At 36.3% G+C, this 21,606-nt stretch overlaps 1 protein-coding gene across 5 annotated transcripts; it reads left to right on the plus strand.

Annotated features, from left to right (window-relative positions):
* The first annotated feature begins 1,303 nt into the window (after positions 1–1,303).
* On the plus strand, positions 1,304–14,482 carry LOC107792831 (uncharacterized). 5 transcript variants are annotated; one of them, XM_016615074.2, is made up of 17 exons: positions 1,304–1,625; positions 1,843–1,942; positions 2,806–2,851; positions 4,552–4,688; positions 5,877–6,067; positions 6,171–6,298; positions 6,381–6,668; positions 7,553–7,690; positions 8,160–8,414; positions 9,207–9,344; positions 9,414–9,734; positions 9,855–10,028; positions 10,328–11,276; positions 11,374–11,552; positions 12,601–12,993; positions 13,133–13,337; positions 13,710–14,482. In XM_016615074.2, exons 1-17 carry the CDS (start codon positions 1,523–1,525, stop codon positions 14,213–14,215), a joined length of 4,251 nt encoding a protein of 1,416 aa, XP_016470560.1. In that variant the 5' UTR covers positions 1,304–1,522; the 3' UTR covers positions 14,216–14,482. The 5 variants fall into 5 exon arrangements, with proteins under 5 accessions (XP_016470560.1, XP_016470562.1, XP_016470561.1 ...); XM_016615076.2 differs by having other exon boundaries at positions 7,553–7,609; XM_016615075.2 differs by having other exon boundaries at positions 5,877–6,058.
* Positions 14,483–21,606: the final 7,124 nt, after the last annotated feature.

The raw sequence follows: 21,606 nt of genomic DNA on the forward strand, positions 1-21,606 counted from the left end.
TCCATAATTTTGAGTGAACACACCAAAAAATTGTCCTCAGTAAAAGTTAACCCCAATTAGCTTATGAGGAGTATTATTAATAGAATGAACCATACCGCAAAATTGGTAAAATTAAAGATCATACGTGTTAAGGCAAATAGCACAAGAACTAAAATTAAAATAAATTAATAACTTAAAAAGACTATAATTACTAGTACTACATTTTAAGACAATACGTACTACTATTGTCCAATATAAGTGTCAGGATATAAAAGTAATAAGTAACTTTTATAATTGCAAACACCAAAACAACAGTAAAATTTAAGAGGTGGGGTATAAGAGGATAGTGTGTACGCACATAGTAGCGAATATAGAGAGATATTTCGGATAAACTCTCTACAACTTTTATAATTAATATGCTACTACTTTTATATAGTATTCCTCTGCTCCAATTTATGTGAACCTATTTACTTTTTGGTTCGTTCGAAAAAGAATGACCTCTTTCTAAATTTGAAAACAATTTAGGTTAAACTTCAAATTCTACCCTTAACGAGAAGTTTTTATAACCACACAAATATTCTGGACCATTTTTGACTTGTTTAGGACCACAAATTCTAAGGACCCGTTTGGCCATAGATTTTGCCAAAATAAACTTGGGTTTTATTTGGCAAACACATGTTTGGCCATAGATTTTACCTATAATTTTGGCCAAATCCCAAATTTTAAATCCCAAAACCAGCTATCACTATTATATTTTTTAAAAATTGCCCCAAACTTTTGTATTTTATAAAAGAGCCCACCATTTATTATTTTGTTACGATATTGCTTCGTCTTCTCGGTCATCTGATAGTGTATCATGTAGTTTATTATAAAAATAATAATTTTGTATCAAATTTATTTATGTTCAGGACTATGGTTTGCGATAATATAATGAATGTTATTGATAATGGTACTGTTGGGTATTTGTGATAATTTTTAGAACTTATGAGTATAAGTTATGTTTCATGTTTTTCCAAACCAAACTTCACCCAAATAAATGTCCAAACACATTTTCATCTTCAAACCAAACTTCACCCAAATCAAATTTTTGAGAATAAATTTGAGAATCTATGACCAAACACTAGCTAAAAGTCTTCATTTTTTTTTAAACTCCATAACAAATCAAACACGTACATGTAAATTGAAACGGATGAAGTACTAATTTTTTTTAAATTAATTGGGCAAAAAATATTTATTTTGGACTGGAGCGAGTAACACGTGTCATGCATTCATTTCTTCGTAAACTTGCATGCACAGTGATGCAGTGTAGGTACCGGCACCACTTTCTGAAGGTGGTGGAGGTGTGCAGGTGACAGAAAGGCAGTAGCCACTAAAGTAATTTTATTACCATTTTCAGCCATTGAAGCTAAAACCAAAAGAAATCACAAAAAGCAAACATTACAGATAGCTATATATACAAAAAAATAGTACTCCGTAATTGTTTAGTAGTAACATATTAGTATATGATTCTTTTTCCTTTGGAATATTGAAATTACAATTGGAGATGGAGGAGGAGAAAAAGGTGAAAAGTTTGAAGAGGAAGAGAATGACTGGGCAAAGCTTTAGAAAGTGGGTAATACAACAAGCACAACGAAGAAAGTGCTCTGGTTGGTTTTTTATTTTTATTTTTTGATTTTATCATCCTCTCTGATTTTTTTTTAAATTTTTTAGTATACCTAGGAGGAGTGAAGTGGAAATGGGGGAGGGAATTACAAGGTAGGGCATGGAAAAAAGTGAAAATTAAGGCAAACAATCAACTTCGCTACCATATTCTCTAAAGCCTAATCAATATGTTTATTAGTAAAATCTGATTTATTTTTTCAGAAAATGCTAATAAAAAGGAGGATCACGTGTCTGAAGAAGAACACCATGTGACTGAAAGTAACCGTCTCAACGAAGAAGAAACCATAAAATATGCACACAGGTATGCCTTTCATTGGAGTTATTTTTTTTTTTTTAAATATAAAAGAGTGAGGTTATGTGCACATTATGGGAAGGGAGCTCCCCTTTTTCTGGGTTTGTGAAGCCTATTTTAATTTTATTTGATATGATAATAACATAACTTGAGCTTAAATGGTGGCGTAATTATTGTTTTTGGTTTGGTCCTAAACCCTCCTACCCATGACCATGTGATATGTACATTCAAAAAGCAAAATTACATTCTCTTCAACGGAGTGAGGAGTCTAAAAAAATTATTGGTACTTTTTGCCTTTGTTTCCAATCGAAATGAAGTCCCAATACAGCCCCTTATTAGCTACTACTACTTTTTGTGGGAGATTTTGAGTGAGTTTGGTATGACTGGAAGTTATTTTCATGTAAAATATTTTTTTTGTGTGTTTGGTTGAATAGCGAAAAATATTTTTCAAAAATAATTAAAAATAAAAATTAATAGTAATATTAGCAAATTACCAACGATTAATAACAATGTGTGAAGTTAAAAGTTAAGATAATTGTGCGGAATATGACTTCCGCCCATAAGTGAGGGAAGTCATTTTCCCCATTTTGATGGAAAATGGACATTTTTTTGGTAACCAAACACATTAAAATGTTTGGAAAATATTTTCCTAAAAAATGACGTCCGTCGTATCAAACACACCCTTTGATTCCGCAGTTTTTATACTTTTTTGCATGTTTTGTAATTATCTAGCTTATCTTGCACACCATTATCAGAAAATCGTCATGCATAATCAGTCATAAATTATTTAAGATTATGGAGTATTTTCCCTGTTTTATGTATTTTCCCATGTTCATTGCTGTGATACCCTTTCTATTTTAACTCTTTTTCAGGGTGGATGATCAAAGAGAAAAACACGCTTGTCCATCAGAGAAAAATGTCAGTCATGACTAAAATTGATCTGCAACTTTTATCTCTTTTAATCAGTTTTTGTTTGAGAATATAAAGGTTTTGTTTGGATCCCTTACAGTTGCAATGACAAAAAATCATGTTAAATTATTATCAAGGCTGCACAAGTGCTGGTTCTTCTGAAAATGCAAAATGTCGATGTTTGACTGTTATGAACCTTTACTAGTAGCTTGAGGTTCTACATGCTGTATTAATCAAGTGCGATAGAACCTATCAATCAAATCTTCAAGTCGAACTGAATCATTTGGTTTGCTAAACTGTTAGGTACTTGTTAGTTTCCATAGCATTTTATTTGCACCTTCAACTATAATAGGTGGCAGAAGCATTATCTTCGAACTTTTACAGTATTTAATTACTTTAAAAGCTTAGGCACCTAAGGATGTGGCCGAATGGTCGATGAAGCTGGAATAAAGATCATGGGAGACTAATGGTTGTATCCTCACAGAGGCAAAACAGTCTAGTGGTTTTCTTCCTATTTGCCTTAGCCTCACTGTGTAGAGTTAACCAGTATTTGTACTGGTGGAAGGTTGCAAGTATTTGGTAGAATAGTTGAGGAGCTAGTGTGCAAACTGATTTGGACACCACTGTAATCACAAAGTAATTCTTTAATAAACCAGTAACCAGCACTTACCTAGTAAGAGACTATGATGAAGGAAACAAACCAATGAAATAGAATGATGAGACTTGGCTGTTTCTGTTTGCTGTTTTTTGTCAAATAAAGATAATAAGAAGCCTGCACTAAATGGAAACTTTAAAATGCCAGATTCTGGTTATTTTGGTAGTTTGAAATTTTGGTGCAACTCTCATTGTGTTATTGCCATACATACATGCCATATACTCTGGGAGGTGTTCTTGCTGTCTGTACCAAGCTGTGTTATACAACTCCTTGTCTCCAATGATGAAATGGACTTTATCAAATATCTCTGATCTCATCATGATGGTGGCCTTTACACTTTAAATCAATATGCTACATAAAAGTTGTTATTAAGCATCCATACTATTCTCTATTTTGTTGCAGTGCATACAACCAGGTTTCTGATAACGTTTTTGCTCTTGTTTGCAGTTTTTCAAATCCTTGTTTTTATTCTTTTTTCTCCCTAGAAGTGAAATGTTTGCTATATTTGTTTCTGTTGTGTATTATTCTTTTCCTTGATTGCTTGCTTTTCCAAAAATATATTCCCCTTCAAGTTTTATGTTATTCATATAGCAAAAATTGGTAATAATCCTTAAGCATTTTATAGTCTGAGAGAAGTTTTAAAACTGCTATTAGCTTCACTTTAGCAATTGAACTCTCTTTCATCTTCAGATAGCTCCTTCTATTACATTATACTAATAAAGAGTTTTTGGGGCCCAAAGAGGTTTGATATATTAGGGTCTTTTTAACGTAAAGAGAATACGATACTCCTGTTAACAGGTTTGATGGAAGGCACCATATAAGTTGGAATAAACATTTTAGGGTTCTAAGTGAGACTAAGCACTTACATAAGAAATCTTTTGAAAAGCTTGGCAACCACTGCCTTGTTTTCCCTTTTGAATGATATATCTTTGTCTTTGAACCTTTCCTTCTGGAAGTGATAAAGGACAAATTAGTTTTTGGGAGGCTGATTGTCATTGCTTTTTATCTTGGAGAATTTGAGCTAACTGATCAATCTGTCTGCTATATTATGTAGGACAAAAAGGACATTGAGCCTTTTAGATCAGAGCTTAGAGTTGACAGGACTGCGAATTGCAAGGGCTCCAAACAGGATGATAAGATTGAAGGTGAATCTAAGGACTGTTTAATCTGCAAGCAGGAGGGAAATCTATTGTGAGTTAATCAAGCACCATCTAGTTACTCCATTGTAAATTCTTGTACTTCATGGTTCTAGAAGGTTGAGAAAAAAGAACTATGAGCCCTAGTCCCACATGTAAGCTTTTCTGTATTGCTTTGACTCTTCTAGCGTGTGTTCAGCCGGTTATGTGAAGAAATTTGTACCATACTATTTTTTTAGTTAATTTATTGTGTATAACCAAATTAAACTTTTTTGAACCGTTCCAATATTAATGTTTTATGGAAGTAAAACCTAACCTAATGATTCGATTTGCTCATGTTTATACCGAAACTTATTTATGAAAAAAAAACCCTAAAAAATGGTTTGGCTAGGTTTGGTTAGATCAGCTCGATCAGTTTTTTAAATTTTTTTGACATCACTAGCCCCTCCCAACCCTCATCTTGCTGAAAGAAAAATAAAAATCCACACAACATAGAGACATCAAAGGTAAAACAGAGGAAATATAATGTAACTCAAATATCTTTAAAGGTCATGTCATATTTTGTTTATTTTAATCTTTTGAAAATTTAGAATCTACCATTGCATCAAAAAATGTTGCTGAAGTAGGAAAATAATAAAGTTTCCAGGGTCTTGGTTCAACGGCAAAGGTAGTAATTAGTATAACCTAGGATGTGTTAAGAGCATGTCACCAGTTTGATTTCTGCTTGGTGAACCAAGTCTGGCATTTATATGAGAAAGTTTTGGGGGGGGGGGGGTAGGGGGTAGACTCATTACCCACCAAGTCTCGAAATTGAGAAAAACGGATTTCCTGGTTTCCAAAATAAAAGGAGAATAATCAGAAACACTTTATGACCATTTCATTTTAGCTGCCTTGGTTTTGAAAGACTTGGAATATTTGCTTATGGAGATTATAATTAATTCTAGAACTATTTGTCATTATGACTGTGAAAGAGCCTGAGCATCCAACACCAGTCCTTAAAGAAATTGAGTATCCACACTATTCAACAATGATTTTTCTGGGATGATGTTCAGTTATTTTGCCTTTGGTTCTTGAAGTTGACTATGTCCCTTAGAACGAAGTGGCTACAACTGCTGGTGAAAGTGCTTTCTACTTCTGGAAGTATGAGAGAATTTAAACGTAATATAATGACCTCCAACTACTTCTTGGCTTTGCACCTGTTGAAATCAGAGAATCACCTTTCCTTTGTGTTTTTTTTTTCCAGATCCTGTGCTGGACAAGGATGCAAAAGGAGCTTCCATCTTTCTTGTGTTGACCCCCCTCTGTCCTATTTTCCACCTGGACCATGGCACTGTTATTGGTGTGTTAGAAGGAAGTTGAAACTAGGTGTTCATTCTGTGTCTGAAGGAGTAGATTCCCTTTTGGATGTCAGAGAGTGTAATTTGGGTAATGAAGGTGCAAGCTATCTGCAAATTCTTATAGCTTGTCTTGATTATGTTTTACACGAACTGTGTGTGATATCCAATTGTCTCATTGTACTTTGTTAATGTGGCACCAGTTATGCAAAAGCGGGAGTATTTAGTAAAGTACAAAGGTCTTGCTCATGTTCATAATCGCTGGATTACAGAGAAGCAGCTGCTTCTTGAGGCTCCAGCAGCCCTTAGAAGATTCAAGAAAAAAAACAAGGTATATGATTATCATTATCTTTCCATTCTTGCCTTCTTTTTTCAGCAAGTCACCTTTGAAAGCTATGTGATGATTTCTCCAGAGTGTAAGTTGGAAAACTGAATGGAGTCTTCCCCATCGTTTACTAGACAAGAGGTTGATAGCAGTTACAGATCACAACAACACTCACGTGCATGGGATTGATGAAAATGATGCAGATTGCCATTATGAGTGGCTTGTGAAATGGACAGGTCTGGGCTACAGTCATGCCACATGGGAAGTGGAGAATGCTTCATTTCTAAGGTCGCTTGAGGCGGTCAAACTCATGACTAATTATGAAATCCGACATCAGCAGGCTACGAAAGAGTTGCATCCTTTGACGGAAGATGAGGTAAATCTCATTAGTAAATGCCAACTATGTGACGCTGAGCTTGAGATTGGGGAGGATCCTTTCTGTTCAACATGCTTTTGGTGTACACTAAATTCATGAAACTTGCTTCTACTGAAATTGCTTTTGATGCTGTTATTATATTAATGTTACCTTTAGTTACATATGTAACTTTCACTTAGATGTTTGCCTTGTTGAGAAGCACATCTTCGGATGAAGTATTGCAGTTGGTCAAAACTATGAATATTTGTTCTCCAATTTTACGTTAGAACTCCAATGTGTTAACGTCATCTTTAAGAATATTTGAGACTTCTCAGTTCGTTTACGTAGATTTATGAGCGACGCACGACTTGACTTCTCCTTAACGAAATTGATTATTTTTAAAAATGATACTTGAGGGTTTGTTTAAACTGCAATTTTGATGCAATCTTGCTAGTTTTCATCCTAATCCTAGTCTCATATTTGATAGAGGATACCCTGGAAGAGTTTGCATGTCCTCATTGCTCTGGAAATTGAATCGACCTTGATCCGTTCTGAAACTCCATATAAGTTGGGACAGGAACTTTTACAGATCAAAGTAGTTATCTAGTATTTCATTCTCTTTATAAGTGTTTACAAATATATTCTTGTTGCCTTTGTCTATCGGAAACAACCTCTCTACCTTCGTAAGGTAGGGGTAAGGTATGCATACACTCTATCCTCCCCAGACCCCACTTTGTGGGATATCACTGGGTTTGTTGTTGTGTTGTTGTTGTTGCCAAAAGTATTTTTCTTCTGAAGCTTCTTCCTCATTATGGTAATCAATGAAGGGGAAAATGTAAACGCTAACGTGTTATGTTTGCAATTTGGTAGCCCAAGTGAAGTCATATTTTTCAATATTCCTGCAGAAAAGGAAAGCCGACTATCAAGAACTGCCGAGACCTCTATTTGGAAGCGCTCCTCAGGTCCATAATCATCTTACTTATATCAACACTCTTCGTAAATATTGGCAGAAGGGTCAGAGTGCTGTCGTCATTGATGACCAGGTGGATGATTGCTTTTCCAACTCTATCTACGTGCAAACGTACTGTATATACACGTACTCACACGCCCCCAAACACACACTAACTTAGAAAAGAAAAAAGCTTGTGTTATTCTTTCATTTCATAATTCTCTTTCCAATGCACACGTCCTCTTTGCAACTACAACTGTGCAGCCAAAGTCTATCTAAAGTTCCCATTAGCACATTAGCAAGATTGTAGCCCCTGCTGTTTTAACTTTTTCCTTTGCTTGCTCCAGAGGTTTCAGCCTTTGAAATTTTGCTGAACCTCCATTGCATTCCTAGTCAATCATAAATTTTGATACACCGAGTTTCAAGCTTGCCGATGATTCTCCAATTTTTCTTTTGTTGTAATGTGATCCTCCAAGATTTTTACCTATATAAATGCCTGATGCAGCTTCGTTTGAGTCTAAATATTAACTGGAGCTGAACTGTTCCATGTTTGGAATTTACAGGAGCGGATTTTGAAGGTGGTCTTATTTCTATTATCCTTGCCCAAGGATATTGGTTTGCCTTTTCTCATAATCACAACTTCTGCTGAACTTCCTCTTTGGGAAGCTGAGTTCTTACATTGGGCATTTTCTGCTAACATTGTTGTGTACAAAGGTAATAAAGATATACGAGCAATTATAAGGACACTCGAGTTTCACAACAAACAAGGTGCCATTATGTTTCAGGTTCTTCTGTCACCTTATGATGCTATTGTTGAGGTAAACTTCTTTTTGTTTTCATTTGTTTTCCTTATCGCATATAATGAAAGACGAATTATTCATATCTTAATTCTCAAGTATTGATCTCTTTGAATGTTGTATCCCATTTGAACTAATTACAATGCATTGTACTTTCAGTCATATTAATATGGCATAATAGTTTTTCTGATCCATGTATAGCATTTATCCTTCCGTAGGATCTTGAAATAATAGTTTTTCTGATCCATATATAGCATTTATCCTTCCGTAGGATCTTGAAATGCTGCATTTATCCTTAGTAGGATCTTGAAATGCTTAAACCCATAAGTTAGGAGGCAGATACAAGATAATAATTTTTTTTGATCTACATATAGCAGTATCCTTATTGTTTAATTGTCCCACATTGGTTGATGGAATAGGTTGTTGTCTCCTTTTATAGATTTAGGCAATCCTCATCGGATGAGCTAACCTTTGGGTTGAGTTGGTCCAAGATCCATTTTCTTAACATGGTATTAGAGCGACCTATTTCTATTCTTAGTTTATCCAATGTTGGGCTCCCATGTTGTATTGTCCATTCTATATATGTCCAGCCCTCTGTGTGTGGGGATGTTAGATTGTTTCACATTGGTTGATTGAGCTATTGTCTGCTTATATGGTATGAGGCAATCCTCACCTCATGGGCTAGCGTTTGGGGTTTTGTTAAGGTCCATTTTCTCAACACTTATGCAGGATCTTGAAATGCTTAAATCCACAAGTGGGGGAGCAGATACGGTGTTATATTTTTCTGATCTATATATAGCTATCCTTATGCAGGATCTTGAAATGCTTCAGCCAATAAGCTGGGGAGCAGTAATTATAGATCAGTGCCAGGGTTCTGCCATGTCAATGCTTCTCTCACAAATTAAAGTGCTTGTTTCTGATATGAGATTGCTTATTTTCCGTCAACTAGAGGTTTGAATTCTTCTATTCTGTATAGATTCCCAAGTATCTGCAGCAACTTACGTTTCCTAAATGTATCAGGGTAGATGTGATAGAGGGTTCAATCACAGTAATGTTCTCTCTTTACTTTATCCTGAGTATGACAAGGCCGACAATGATCTGTCGTACACTGATCCCAACATAGACCTAACTGAATTCAAGGAAAGGTTAAAGCGCTTTGTTGCATATGAGTGCAACTCCTCCACATCCAAGTTCATTGAGTACTGGGTTCCAGTCAAACTCTCCAATGAACAAATTGAGCAATACTGCAATTGCCTCTCTTCGAATTCAGCTTTGCTTTGCTCACGTTGGAAGAATGACTCACCAAATTCCCTCCACAACATACTTGTATCTACCAGGAAGGTTTGACTTGTTTTTGACTGTTTTCAGCTTCCAATACTCTGTCTTTAAGAGTAAAACCTTCAGTTATTGTAAGTGACATATCACCATATCTCCGACTTGGACTTTGATTTTTGTTCTCAGTGTTGTGATCACCCTTATCTCGAAGACCGGTCTCTGCGAGACATAGTTCTAGAAGGAATTCCTGTAGATCAGCACTTTGATGCTGAAATTAAACTAAGTGGAAAATTGGAATTCCTCTATAAGATTCTTCGTGAGATCAAACAGCAAGGACAAAGAGTACTCATTCTTTTTCGGGTATCTGCTTTTACTTCTTCAAAATTTTCTTTCGTTCTAGTTCCTTCCTGATTTCCATACGTGTCTTTGATATTCCCAATTGACTGGACACTACCATATAAATGATTATTGGTGCCTCTAGGAGCTCTCTTGTGTATTCTTTCTTATTTGTTATTTGTGAATGTATAAATCCCTCAGGAGACTGATTGTATTTTGTTGGATTTGCTCTAACATACATGTAAACTTATTTTATGTCTCTCTTATTGGTTTGCTAGCTAATGTTCGTAATTTCGTATGATGCTAAGTTGTTTATGTTACAGTCTCTTGGTGGCTCGGGGGTTATTTCCATCGGGGACATCTTGGATGATTTTATTCATCGAAAATTTGGTGAGGATTCTTATACACGCATTAGTGGGGAATTCAGTCGTAAATTGAAGCAAGCTACCTTGAACAAGTTCAACAATGAGGGAAGTGGGAAATTTGCTTGTTTGATGGAGACTCGTGTTTGTGCTCCTAGTGTCAAGCTTTCGAGAATAGATACAATTATTTTGTTTAACAGTGACTGGGACCCAACAAATGATTTAAGATCCCTGCAGAAGATTGCAATTTATTCAAAATTGGAGCAAATAAAGGTACTCCGTCTATATTCATATTTTACTGTTGAAGAGAAAGCACTCATTCTTGCAAAGCAAGGTATGACAATTGACAGCAACATAGAGAATATAAAACAATTCCATGAGCTGCTAACTTGGGGTGCCTCTTTTCTTTTCAAAATGCTTGATTGTTTCCATGTACAATCTTCACAATCAAAAAGATCGTCTGACATTGCTGCTTTAGATGATGTCTTTGCTGAATTGTTAGGCCTGATATCTAGTAATAGTGAGAACAGTGATTATAACAGCTGTTCAAAGATATTGAAAGTGCAGCAGAATGGAGGGACTTATCCAAGAAACATATCTCTACTTGGTGAAGTGGAAATGCAACTGATGGATGATTCTTCTTTTGTGAGAGGAATGACGAATGAATTTCCCAACGTTTTCTGGACAAGTCTGTTACATGGAACGGTTCGTAGGTGGAAACACTTGCCTAGACTATCACAAGGGATTAGAAGGAAAGTTAGACCCCGGGTTGATTTGTGTCAGCCATCCGAAAGGGAACAAGTTTCTGAAAAGAAAGGCAGGAAAGAGGGCAATAAAGTTCATCTTACTCCAGAACCCAAGTTAAGGACGAAAAGGAAATTGCATGTCCAGGGAAAGAGACTCAAACTTGGTAATGCAGTGCCTATGTTGTATCTTTGTATCCATTAATTCTCCTTTATCATCAGACACTGACATATTTGCTTTTTGATGCCAAACTCATTTTCTAGGGATGTCTCATCTTTCTGCTGGTAATAAGTATAAATGCAGGCGTCTTGTGACTAATCCCAGTCTGCAGTGCGATATTGACCGGCAAGGTAGAGCAGCTATTGACAAGGTTCAGTCCCGAGTTGGCTTAACCATGACTGATCAGCATCGAAAAGAAAGTATTTCCATGAAATCAAATCAGGTGCGGGGATATCTTCCTGAATTCTTTCACTTTCCGAAATATTCTCCAAAATGCATCTGGAAATTGTTCTAAGTTCTAACAACAACAACAACAACCCAGTATAATCCCACTAGTGGGGTCTAGAGAGGGTAGTTTGTACGCAGACCTTACCCCTACCCTACCCTGGGTTAGAGAGGCTGTTTCCGATAGACCCTCGGCTCCCTCCCTCCAAGAACTCCCCACCTTGCTCTTGGGGTGACTCGAACTCACAACCTCTTGGTTGGAAGTGGAGGGTGCTCACCACTAGAGCAACCTCTTGGTTCTAACAAGTAACATGAGAAATCAGTTTTTCAATGAATGAAGCAGTGGCCTCTAGCATGTGATCTGGCATTAAATGAAATTCTCCTCTTGCTTGTTCATCAAGGGTTAAGTTACTGGATGACTCTGCAAAACTTACACCAGGGAAGGTATTATGGTAAAATTTAACCAGAGGAAAGGTGATATTCTCAATAAAAGAAATATTAACATCAAGAGATTGTGCAAGTTGTAAAAGTTGTCGAAACGAAGTTTTAGAAAATGTTGAAATTTCATAGTTTCTTACGCCAGGCAACAACAACAAAAAAAAAAACCCAGTGTAATCCCATAAGTGGGGTCTTGGAGGGTAGTGTGTACGCACACCTTACCCCTACCTTATAAAGGTAGAGAGGCAGTTTCTTACTCCGGGCAATTATGAAAAATATTGCCTTTATCATGAAATATATGAAATTTATGATCCCACCATGCGCTCATAGCATCTTACTGAATTACTTTCTAAAACGTTTTTGCGTAAATTTTAATTAGATATTCTTTAGTAGGAGAATTTAGAATGTGGCTAAATGTTGGCTGTGGTCCCTTATATGCACTGGGCAAGTTGTTTCCGTCTGACAATCTATCTCGCGGTGCTGGTTTCATTTTCTTCACCTCTAGTATCAATGGAATGAACTTTCATCTTTGTTATTGGTGCCATGAAGTTTCTTGAATCAGAGTGGACACCTGATTGTTTTCTCAAACTTTCTTTTATCTATCTCAGCTGCCAGATTCCAATTTGCCCGCCTCTACTGGCCGTGATCAAGCTCATGCATTTGTGCCCATTGACAATCACCAGAGCCATAGGAATTGTATTGATTCTTCCAGTCACCAGGTTTTAGATTTCATGGACCTTCAGCCAGAGGAGTTGAATTTTCCAATAGACTCTTCTATTCAGTGGTCTACAGGAAATTTGCTACTGCAACAACATACGAGTACAGGTGCAGGAAACGATGCGAGTATGAGAAGCAGAAACAGCCAGGAATATCAATGTCGTCCTGATGCCTCTCCAGACGCATCTGAGCTGCTTCAATCCCCTTGCCCATACCCACTTCAAATGGAGATGGAGAGGATACTAAAGGAGAGAGAACAAACTACAAAATTGCATGAAAATCTGGTTTGTCCTTCTGACCTGTGCCCCTTTCTTGTTCATTTCTGTGTCCTTTTGATTTATTGTTTATTTTTTAATTTTAAAAATATAATAATACTTCCCATTGCAAAGATTACTGAAGGTTTCATTATAAAATTTTATGCAGAATTTGCTCCTGATATCTGAATATGAAAAAGAGCTAGATGCGATAAAGAAGAAGTATGATTTGCTGTTTGAGATTGCTGACACAGAATTAGTTCAAAAGCACAAAGACCTTGATACACTCTACAACAAAGTGCATATGAACAAGTTACTAGCTGAAGCCATGACCCAGATACAAAATACTGCTTGGTCACTAGAGATGACAGAAGGTATGCATTTTTATAATAAAAATCTTAATAATAATGATGGTAACTGCAATTACATATGCTTCACAAGAACAACACTTCAATCAATCTGTTAGTGGAGTCAAAGCCTTTTAAACTATAATTTGTTAACAGTGAACAGCATTTTCAAAAATAAAGCTAGTAGTCTCATATTTCTCCTTTTTCTCTGTTCTGATTCTGTCCATCCAGACGGCCGGAACTTGTCTAGTCTTGATATAACTTTGGAGATACAAATGTGAAGTAAATTACATCTCAACCTCTTTTATTTCGAGCTCGATTAACTTTTGACATTTTCCTTTCTATCAGTTACTGTCTAATTTATATCAATGATATCCTTAATGTGTGCTTTTCTTACAGGAACTGGACAATCATCACCAAGCAGACCTAGTAGAGTCCCGGCAGTGACTGCTGCATCAACACAACCAGCAAGTCAATCATCAAATATTCTAAACTATCCAAGTTTAGTTTCTGAACCTGTCAACTCAGAGCAACGAGCTGCGGACCATCAAATATCCTCTCAGAATTTTTCAATGGCTGTCATTCCATCTCAAAATGCTGAATTGCCTATAGTGACAGAGTCAGCTGCAGTTCCGCCAACAAGTGCAAGGGTCACCCTGCAAACGACAACCTCTGCTAATCTGCCGATAAGTGGTTCACCTATGACCCCAACACGAAACTTGCAGCCTGTCATCCTCACACCATTTTTATCGACTAGTGTTCCAAGTCAACTCTCGATCCAAACTTTTAGTTATGCGGCGAGCCCTGCAACAAGCTGTGTACTAAGGGCACCAGCTCCACATCTGAGACATTTTAGACCACTGCCAACAATGAATTCTTGGAATTCCAGCCTGTTGCAGTGGTGACACTGCATTTTAGTCACCTGGTTTACAGATTTGGTGAATCACAATACTTAGGTTATCACAGACAATATGTTTGGTCATTTTGCTCTCTCTCTCTCTATATGTATATATATATAGTGTTACTAGGTTTTTGGTTGATCTCTAGAATGGTAGTTTGTCAAATTTCTAGGAACCCCTGACACCGGATAACGTTTTCTTTTAGGTTTTAAACTTAGTTGCCTGAGTCCATTTGTTGCATATAGCACTATACATGTAAAGTTTTGGCCTTCACCCTTTTGTTTCAAAAGTTAATAGCTTCATGCCTATTGAATATTTGGTCTAACAGGCATGAAATTGCATGTTTTGTACAGAATTTTGCTGAAATACTGTCAGAGAAAAGCATTTGCTCGATAATCTATTCATATTTCGTGCATGTTAAGATGAGAACCAGCTCTTGCTGGTGGGCTGCCTCATTATCTGTTATGCTACTAAAAGAATTTACATATACCAGATGTTTTAAGGCCAGTTGAAAGTGTGTTAATTGCATGTGTCAAAGAAACTGACTTTTGTTAAACCTACTTAAAGAATTATTAGACATACATACAGGTCTCAAGTATCTTCCAATACACATTGTGCTTTTAGTACCGATTGCCTTTCCTTTGTTCTAAACTTTGACTAAATTGTCATAATTTATAGCTTAACATTACGCTATAGAAGTACTAGTTAAGTGAGTGTAGTTTAAAACTGTTGGAATTTTAACCTTGTGTAGCTTAAAGAGGGTGAATGAGAAATGGAGGAAAAATGAAATATTTGAGTTTCTCTCCTTGCCAAAGGGACATTGTCCCATATTGAAGGAAGAAAAGGCTTTTGATGGGTATATATATAATTGCTCTTCTTCTAGTTCTTAAAGAGTTAAGAAGAAGGCAAGCCTCACGCTGTCGTCGTCGCTCGGCTTCGGCTTCGTCTTTGGTCATTAATTGATTAATCTTTTTGGACAAAATTTCTTTCAATTATTTAATTAATTAATTAAATAATTAACGAAAAATTGAATCCGGAATAATCCATGACCCGCGACCCGGTCCGATAAGGCCTGTTTTCTTTCCCGAATTATTTTAAATCCGTTTTCCCGCAATATTTCAAACAACCTGTTCCAACATCCATGGTTGTTTCTGAAAGGTTGCAAACCTTTTCAGAAACAATGCCAGCAACTCTATAAATATACTTTGAATCCCATAATCTTTCCTTATGAAATTTTCTGATCTTCTTCTTCTTCTGCACAAAAATTTCAGTGTGTTTTACAGCCTTCGAGTGGCTCGCTGTTCACCGGCGTTTTTGGTACTAACACTCCGGTGAGTTAAATCGTTCTATCCTGGGCGGATATATTCCAGCACCTCGGGTACTTGAGGAAAATAATTTCCTTAAGGACACACTGTGTATTCAGTGGACTCGATTTATTCCTATGCTGTTTTTCCAGAATTTATTTCGTTAAACAAGTATTACTAACTTTCTGTTTTGTTTATATATTTCAAAAAGTTTAATGATTTAATTGTTTATTACAACAATCCAGATTTATAACAATCTTAAGGAAATTATTTTATTATATTCTGTATTTTGTTTGTGGAGATTAAAACCTGGGTGATTTTCTACTCCTTCTGAATTTTACTATTCTGATTTGAAGATATAAAAACTTTATTAGAGTATTGAAATTCAGAAAACGATTTGAAGAACATAAAAACTTCATCGTTTTCTGTGAAACAGTATATAAAAACTTCGGTTTTATTTATTATACATATTGTTTGTTGTTAATAACAGTATTGTTTACTGTTCTGATTTTGCCATTAATTGAACTCTTTTGTTATTTACAGTGAGAAATGGCAATTGATAACGGAAATTCTTCCGTGACTATTGCGGCAACGACGATAGCCTCGTCAAGCCGGACTGTTGTTCCACCGGTAGAGAAACTGGAGAAATTTTTCGGAGCCAACTTCAAAGGATGGCAGCAAAGGGTGTTCTTCTGGCTTACCACACTTGGTATGCAGAAATTCACTAGTGAAGAACCTCCAGTGCCTGCTGCGGATATGCCGGACAACGAGAAATTCATGATTGTTGAGGCGTGGAAGCAGGTAGATTTTCTTTGCAAAGGCTATATCTTAAGCGCTTTAGAGGATGACTTGTACAATGTCTACAGTGCGATAAATACTTCGAAAGAATTATGGGACGCACTTGAGAAGAAGTACAAGACTGAAGATGCATGCTTGAAGAAGTTCGTGGTTGCCAAGTTTCTAGACTATAAAATGATAGACAATAAAATTGTTGGAACCCAAGTTCAGCTGAAGGTATGGTTGTGAATGAAGCATTTCAAGTGGTTGCAATGATTGAAAAATTGCCTCCTTCGTGAAGAGATTTCAAGAACTATCTTAAGTACAAGCGCAAAGAAATGAAGTTGGAAGATCTTGTGGTTCGTCTCAAGATTGAGGAAGACAACAAAACAGCCGAGAAGAAGTCTCGTGAAAATTCAACGATCATGGGAGCTAATATTGTTGAGCAGGCTGCTCCAAAAAGTAAGAAGAGAAAGAGGTCTTCTGGACAGACTAAGGAGCAGAACAAAAAGAAATTCAAGGGCAGCTGCTATAATTGTGGAAAAACCGGTCACAAAGCCCCTGATTATCGTCTCCCGAAAAAGTATAAGAAGAAGGGACATGCCAACATAGTAGAGAAGAATGATGACATTGATGATATGTATGCAATGCTTTCGGAATGCAACCTAGTTGGAAATCTGAAGGAGTGGTGGATTAACTCTGGATCCACTCGACATGTTTGTGCTGTCAAGGAAGCATTTGCGACTTACTCTACTGCTGGTCCCAAAGAAGAGCTTTCCCTAGGAAATACTACAACAGCCAAGATTGAAGGTTATGGGAAGATATTCCTGAAGATGACTTCCGGCAAGGTGTTAACGCTTTACAACTTTCTTCATGTTCCTACTACTAGGAGGAATTTAGTTTCTACTTCTTTACTTGTTAAGAATGGATTCAAATGTGTATTTGTTTCTGATAAAGTTGTAAGCAAGAATGAAATGTATGTTGGAAAGGGCTACCTCACAGAGGGTTTCTTCAAACTAAATGTAATGGTTGTTGACAGTATGAATAAAATTTCAGCTTCTTCTTATTTATTGGAGTCAAATGATTTATGGCATATTCGTTTAGGACATGTCAATTATAAAACCTTGCGGAAGTTAATTAATTTAGAAGTATTGCCTAAATTTGAGTGTAATAAATCAAAATGTCAAATATGTATTGAGTCTAAGTTTGTAAAACATCCTTATAAGTCTATTGAAAGGAATTCAAATCCTTTAGACTTAATTCATATTAACATTTGTGATATGAAGTCGACACCATCTCGAGGTGGGAAAAAGTATTTTATTACTTTTATTGACGATTGCACTCGATATTATTATGTTTATTTGCTTAATAGTAAGGATGAAGCAATTGAAGCATTTAAGCAATGCAAGAATGAAGTGAAGAATCAATTGAATAAAAAGATCAAAATAATTAGAAGTGATAGGGGTAAAGAATATGAATCTCCGTTTGCAGAAATATATTCGGAATATGGAATTATCCATCAAACTACTGCACCTTACACACCTCAATCCAATGGAATTGCGGAAAGAAAAAATCGGACATTAAAGGAAATGATGAATTCTTTATTAATAAGTTCCGGATTACCGTAGAGTTTCTGGGGCGAATCTATCCTTACAGCTAACCGAATACTCAACAGAGTACCCCACAGCAAAACGCAATCTATTCCATATGAAAAATGGAAAGGAAGAAAACCCAACTTGAAATATTTCAAAGTGTGGGGGTGTCTAGCAAAGATACAAGTTCCTTTACCTAAAAGGGTTAAAATCGGACCAAAAACTGTTGATTGCGTTTTCATTGGATATGCTACAAACAGTAAAGCATGTCGGTTTTTGATTCATAAATCCGATAATCCCAAAATTCACGTTAATACGGTAATGGAATCAGATAATACTGAATTCTTTGAAAGCATCTATCCGTATAAAACTGAATGTGAGTCGTTAAGTGAAAGACCTAAACGACCTCGGGAAGAACCAAAGGAAAATACTCAAGTATAGAAGATCCAAGGCGTAGCAAACGTCAAAGAACATCTACTTCCTTTGGACCAGATTTTGTGACATTCTTGCTTGAAAATGAGCCTCAAACTTTTAAAGCAGCTATGCCATCTTCCTATTCAGTGTTTTGGAAAGAGGCAGTCAATAGTGAGATTCAATCAATTTTGGATAACCATACATGGGAATTGATAGATCTTCCTCCTGAAAATAAGCCTTTAGGTTCGAAATGGATCTTTAAACGGAAAGTGAAAGCTGATGGAACTATCGATAAATATAAGTAAGACTTGTTGTCAAAGGTTATAGACAAAAGGAAGGCCTTGATTACTTTGACACTTACTCGCCAGTAACGAGGATAACATCTATTAGGGTGTTAGTGGCACTAGCGGTCGTGTATGGTCTTGAAATCCATCAAATGGATGTTAAAACAGCTTTCTTAAATGGAGAATTAGAGGAAGAGATTTACATGGAACAACCTGAAGGTTTTGTGATTCCTTGTAAAGAAAGAAAAGTGTGCAAATTTGTTAAGTCGCTTTATGGACTTAAACAAGCACCAAAACAATGGCATGCCAAATTTGACCAAACAATGTTAGCAAGTGGGCTTAAAATCAACGAGTGCGACAAATGTGTTTACATTAAAAATACTCCAGGTCATGAAGTCATTGTTTGTTTATATGTTGATGACATGTTGATAATGAGCAAAAATATGGCAGATATAAATGCTACTAAGCGCATGTTGGCTAGCAAATTCGATATGAAAGACTTAGGAGTTGCTGATGTGATCTTAGGAATCATAATTCACAAGATTCCACAAGGTCTAGCATTATCACAGTCTCACTACATTGAAAAGGTACTTGACAAGTTCAAGTATTTAGATTTCAAAATTGCCAAGACTCCAATTGACGTGAGTTATGCACCTCAAAAGAATGAAGGTGAAAGTGACTCACAACTGGACTATGCAAGAGTATTGGGAAGTTTGATGTATATCATGAATTGTACGCGACCAGATATAGCATGTGCTATTAGTAAACTGAGTCGGTTTACAAGTAATCCCAATCACATACATTGGATGGCAATGAAACGAGTTTTGGGGTATCTCAAACATACCCAAAATTACGCTTTGCATTATAACAAATATTCCTCCGTGATCGAGGGATATAGTGATGCAAATTGGATCACTGGATCATCTGAAGTTAAATCCACGAGTGGATATGTTTTTACAATTGGGGGTGGAGCAGTGTCTTGAAAATCATCCAAACAAACATGCATCGCCCGTTCTACAATGGAATCTGAATTCATAGCTTTAGATAAGGCCGGTGAAGAAGCTGAATGGCTCTGGAATTTCTTGGAAGATATTCTATTTTGGCCCAAACCTTTGGCACCTATTTGTATACATTGTGATAGTCAAGCGACGATAGGCAGGGCAGGGAGCGTTATGTATAACGGAAAATCTCGTCATATACGACGGAGACACAATACCATTAGACAACTACTCTCTAGTGGTGTTATCACAATTGACTACGTAAAGTCAAGAGATAACGTGTCGGATCCACTTACAAAAGGTCTATCTAGAGAGGCAGTTGAAAGATCATCAAAGGGAATGGGGTTAAGGTCTAGGACAAGTCATCATGGCGATAACTCTACCTAGAAGACTGGAGATCCTACGAGCTAGGTTCAAAGAGATCAAACAAAGTTATGAATGATGGTTCAACATTGTCAAATAACTCAACCCATTCTCGTGATGAAGACAATGTTCAGAAATCGAGGTAAAGCATTAAGACTTTTTGATGAGTCAACAAAGCTTAAATATTTTTTTAATGATTTGCTAAGTCTGGTAGGATATGATCAGATAGTGTGTCTATAGGATTACACGTTTAGAAATCACTTATGTGAGTGTGAAGTGTAAGCCGCTTCAAGGAGAATGAAAGTAAAGCCCCATTCTCTAACCACTCATGAAACCAGGCGGTGTTCATGGCTGAAACGAACGCAACCGTGAGAACCATAGATGGTTAAGGATTGATTGTGTGACTTATGTTGTCTAGGTATACAACAAAACTCGACGGTTCAAAGATATCAAATCTACCGATTGACCGAGTATATCCGATATAAGTTTACTATGAAAAGTTCAAAGGGAAACCTACTTATCTAGATGCAATTAATTCTTGCATGTAAAACACACACGTGTCCGTGCATTCCTTTATTTTATAGTCGTTCCCCATTCATGTGGGGGATTGTTGGGATTTTAAGCTTGTGTAGCTTAAAGAGGGTGAATGAGAAATGGAGGAAAAATAAAATATTTGAGTTTCCCTCTTTGTCAAAGGGACATTGTTCCATATTGGAGGAAGAAAAGGCTTTTGATGGGTATATATATAATTGCTCTTCTTCTATCTCTTAAAGAGTTAAGAAGAAGGCAAGCCTCGCGGCGTCGTCGTCGTCACTCGCTCGACTCGGCTTCGGCTTCGGTCAATGATTGATTGATTAATCTTTTTGGACAAAATTTATTTCAATTATTTAATTAATTAATTAAATAATTAACGAAAAATTCAATCTGGAATAACTCATGACCCGCGACCCGGTCCGGTCAGGCCCGTTTTCTTTCCCAGATTATTTTAAATCCGTTTTCCCGTAATATTTCAAACAACCTGTTCCAACAGCCATGGCTGTTTCTGAAAGGTTGCAAACCTTTTCAGAAACAATGCCAGCAACTCTATAAATATACTTTGAATCCCAGAATCTTTCCTTACGAAATTTTCTGATCTTCTTCTTCTTCTGCACAAAAATTCCAGTGTGTTTTATAGCCTTCGAGTGGCTCGCTGTTCACCGACGTTTTTGGTACCAATACTCTGGTGAGTTAAATTGTTCTATCCTGGGAGGATATATTCCAGCACCTCGGGTACTTGAGGGGAATAATTTTCTTAAGGACACACTGTGTATTCCACTGGTATCGATTTATTCCTATACTGTTTTTCTAAAATTTATTTCGTTAAACAAGTATTACTAACTTTCTGTTTTGTTTATATATTTCAAAAAGTTTAATGATTTAATTGTTTATTACAACAATCCAGATTTATAACAAAAATAAGAAATGTTTATTGTGTTCTCTTTTCTTTTTAACTTTCCTAGAAAAAAAAATCAAATAATTGACATGAATGGGACTTTCCTAAAGTGACATGACATGACGTGTTAAGATTTTTAATGTCTCCTCATTGGTAACGTAATATTGTACTTATTTCTTTCTTGTGTCAATAATTACTGGAAATTGTCTTAATACTTATTTATTAGTGATTTT

Source organism: Nicotiana tabacum, chromosome 2 (assembly GCF_000715075.1).
Source record: "Nicotiana tabacum cultivar K326 chromosome 2, ASM71507v2, whole genome shotgun sequence".
NCBI classification, from domain to species: Eukaryota; Viridiplantae; Streptophyta; class Magnoliopsida; order Solanales; family Solanaceae; genus Nicotiana; species Nicotiana tabacum.

Excerpts from the sequence above, each read along its gene's own strand:
- LOC107792831 (XM_016615074.2), top strand. The coding sequence starts at position 1,523 with ATGGAGGAGGAGAAAAAGGTGAAAAGTTTGAAGAGGAAGAGAATGACT. Across the intron at positions 7,691-8,159 it reads CTGTCGTCATTGATGACCAG|GAGCGGATTTTGAAGGTGGT; the intron begins GTGGATGATTGC and ends TGGAATTTACAG. Across the intron at positions 13,338-13,709 it reads GTCACTAGAGATGACAGAAG|GAACTGGACAATCATCACCA; the intron begins GTATGCATTTTT and ends CTTTTCTTACAG.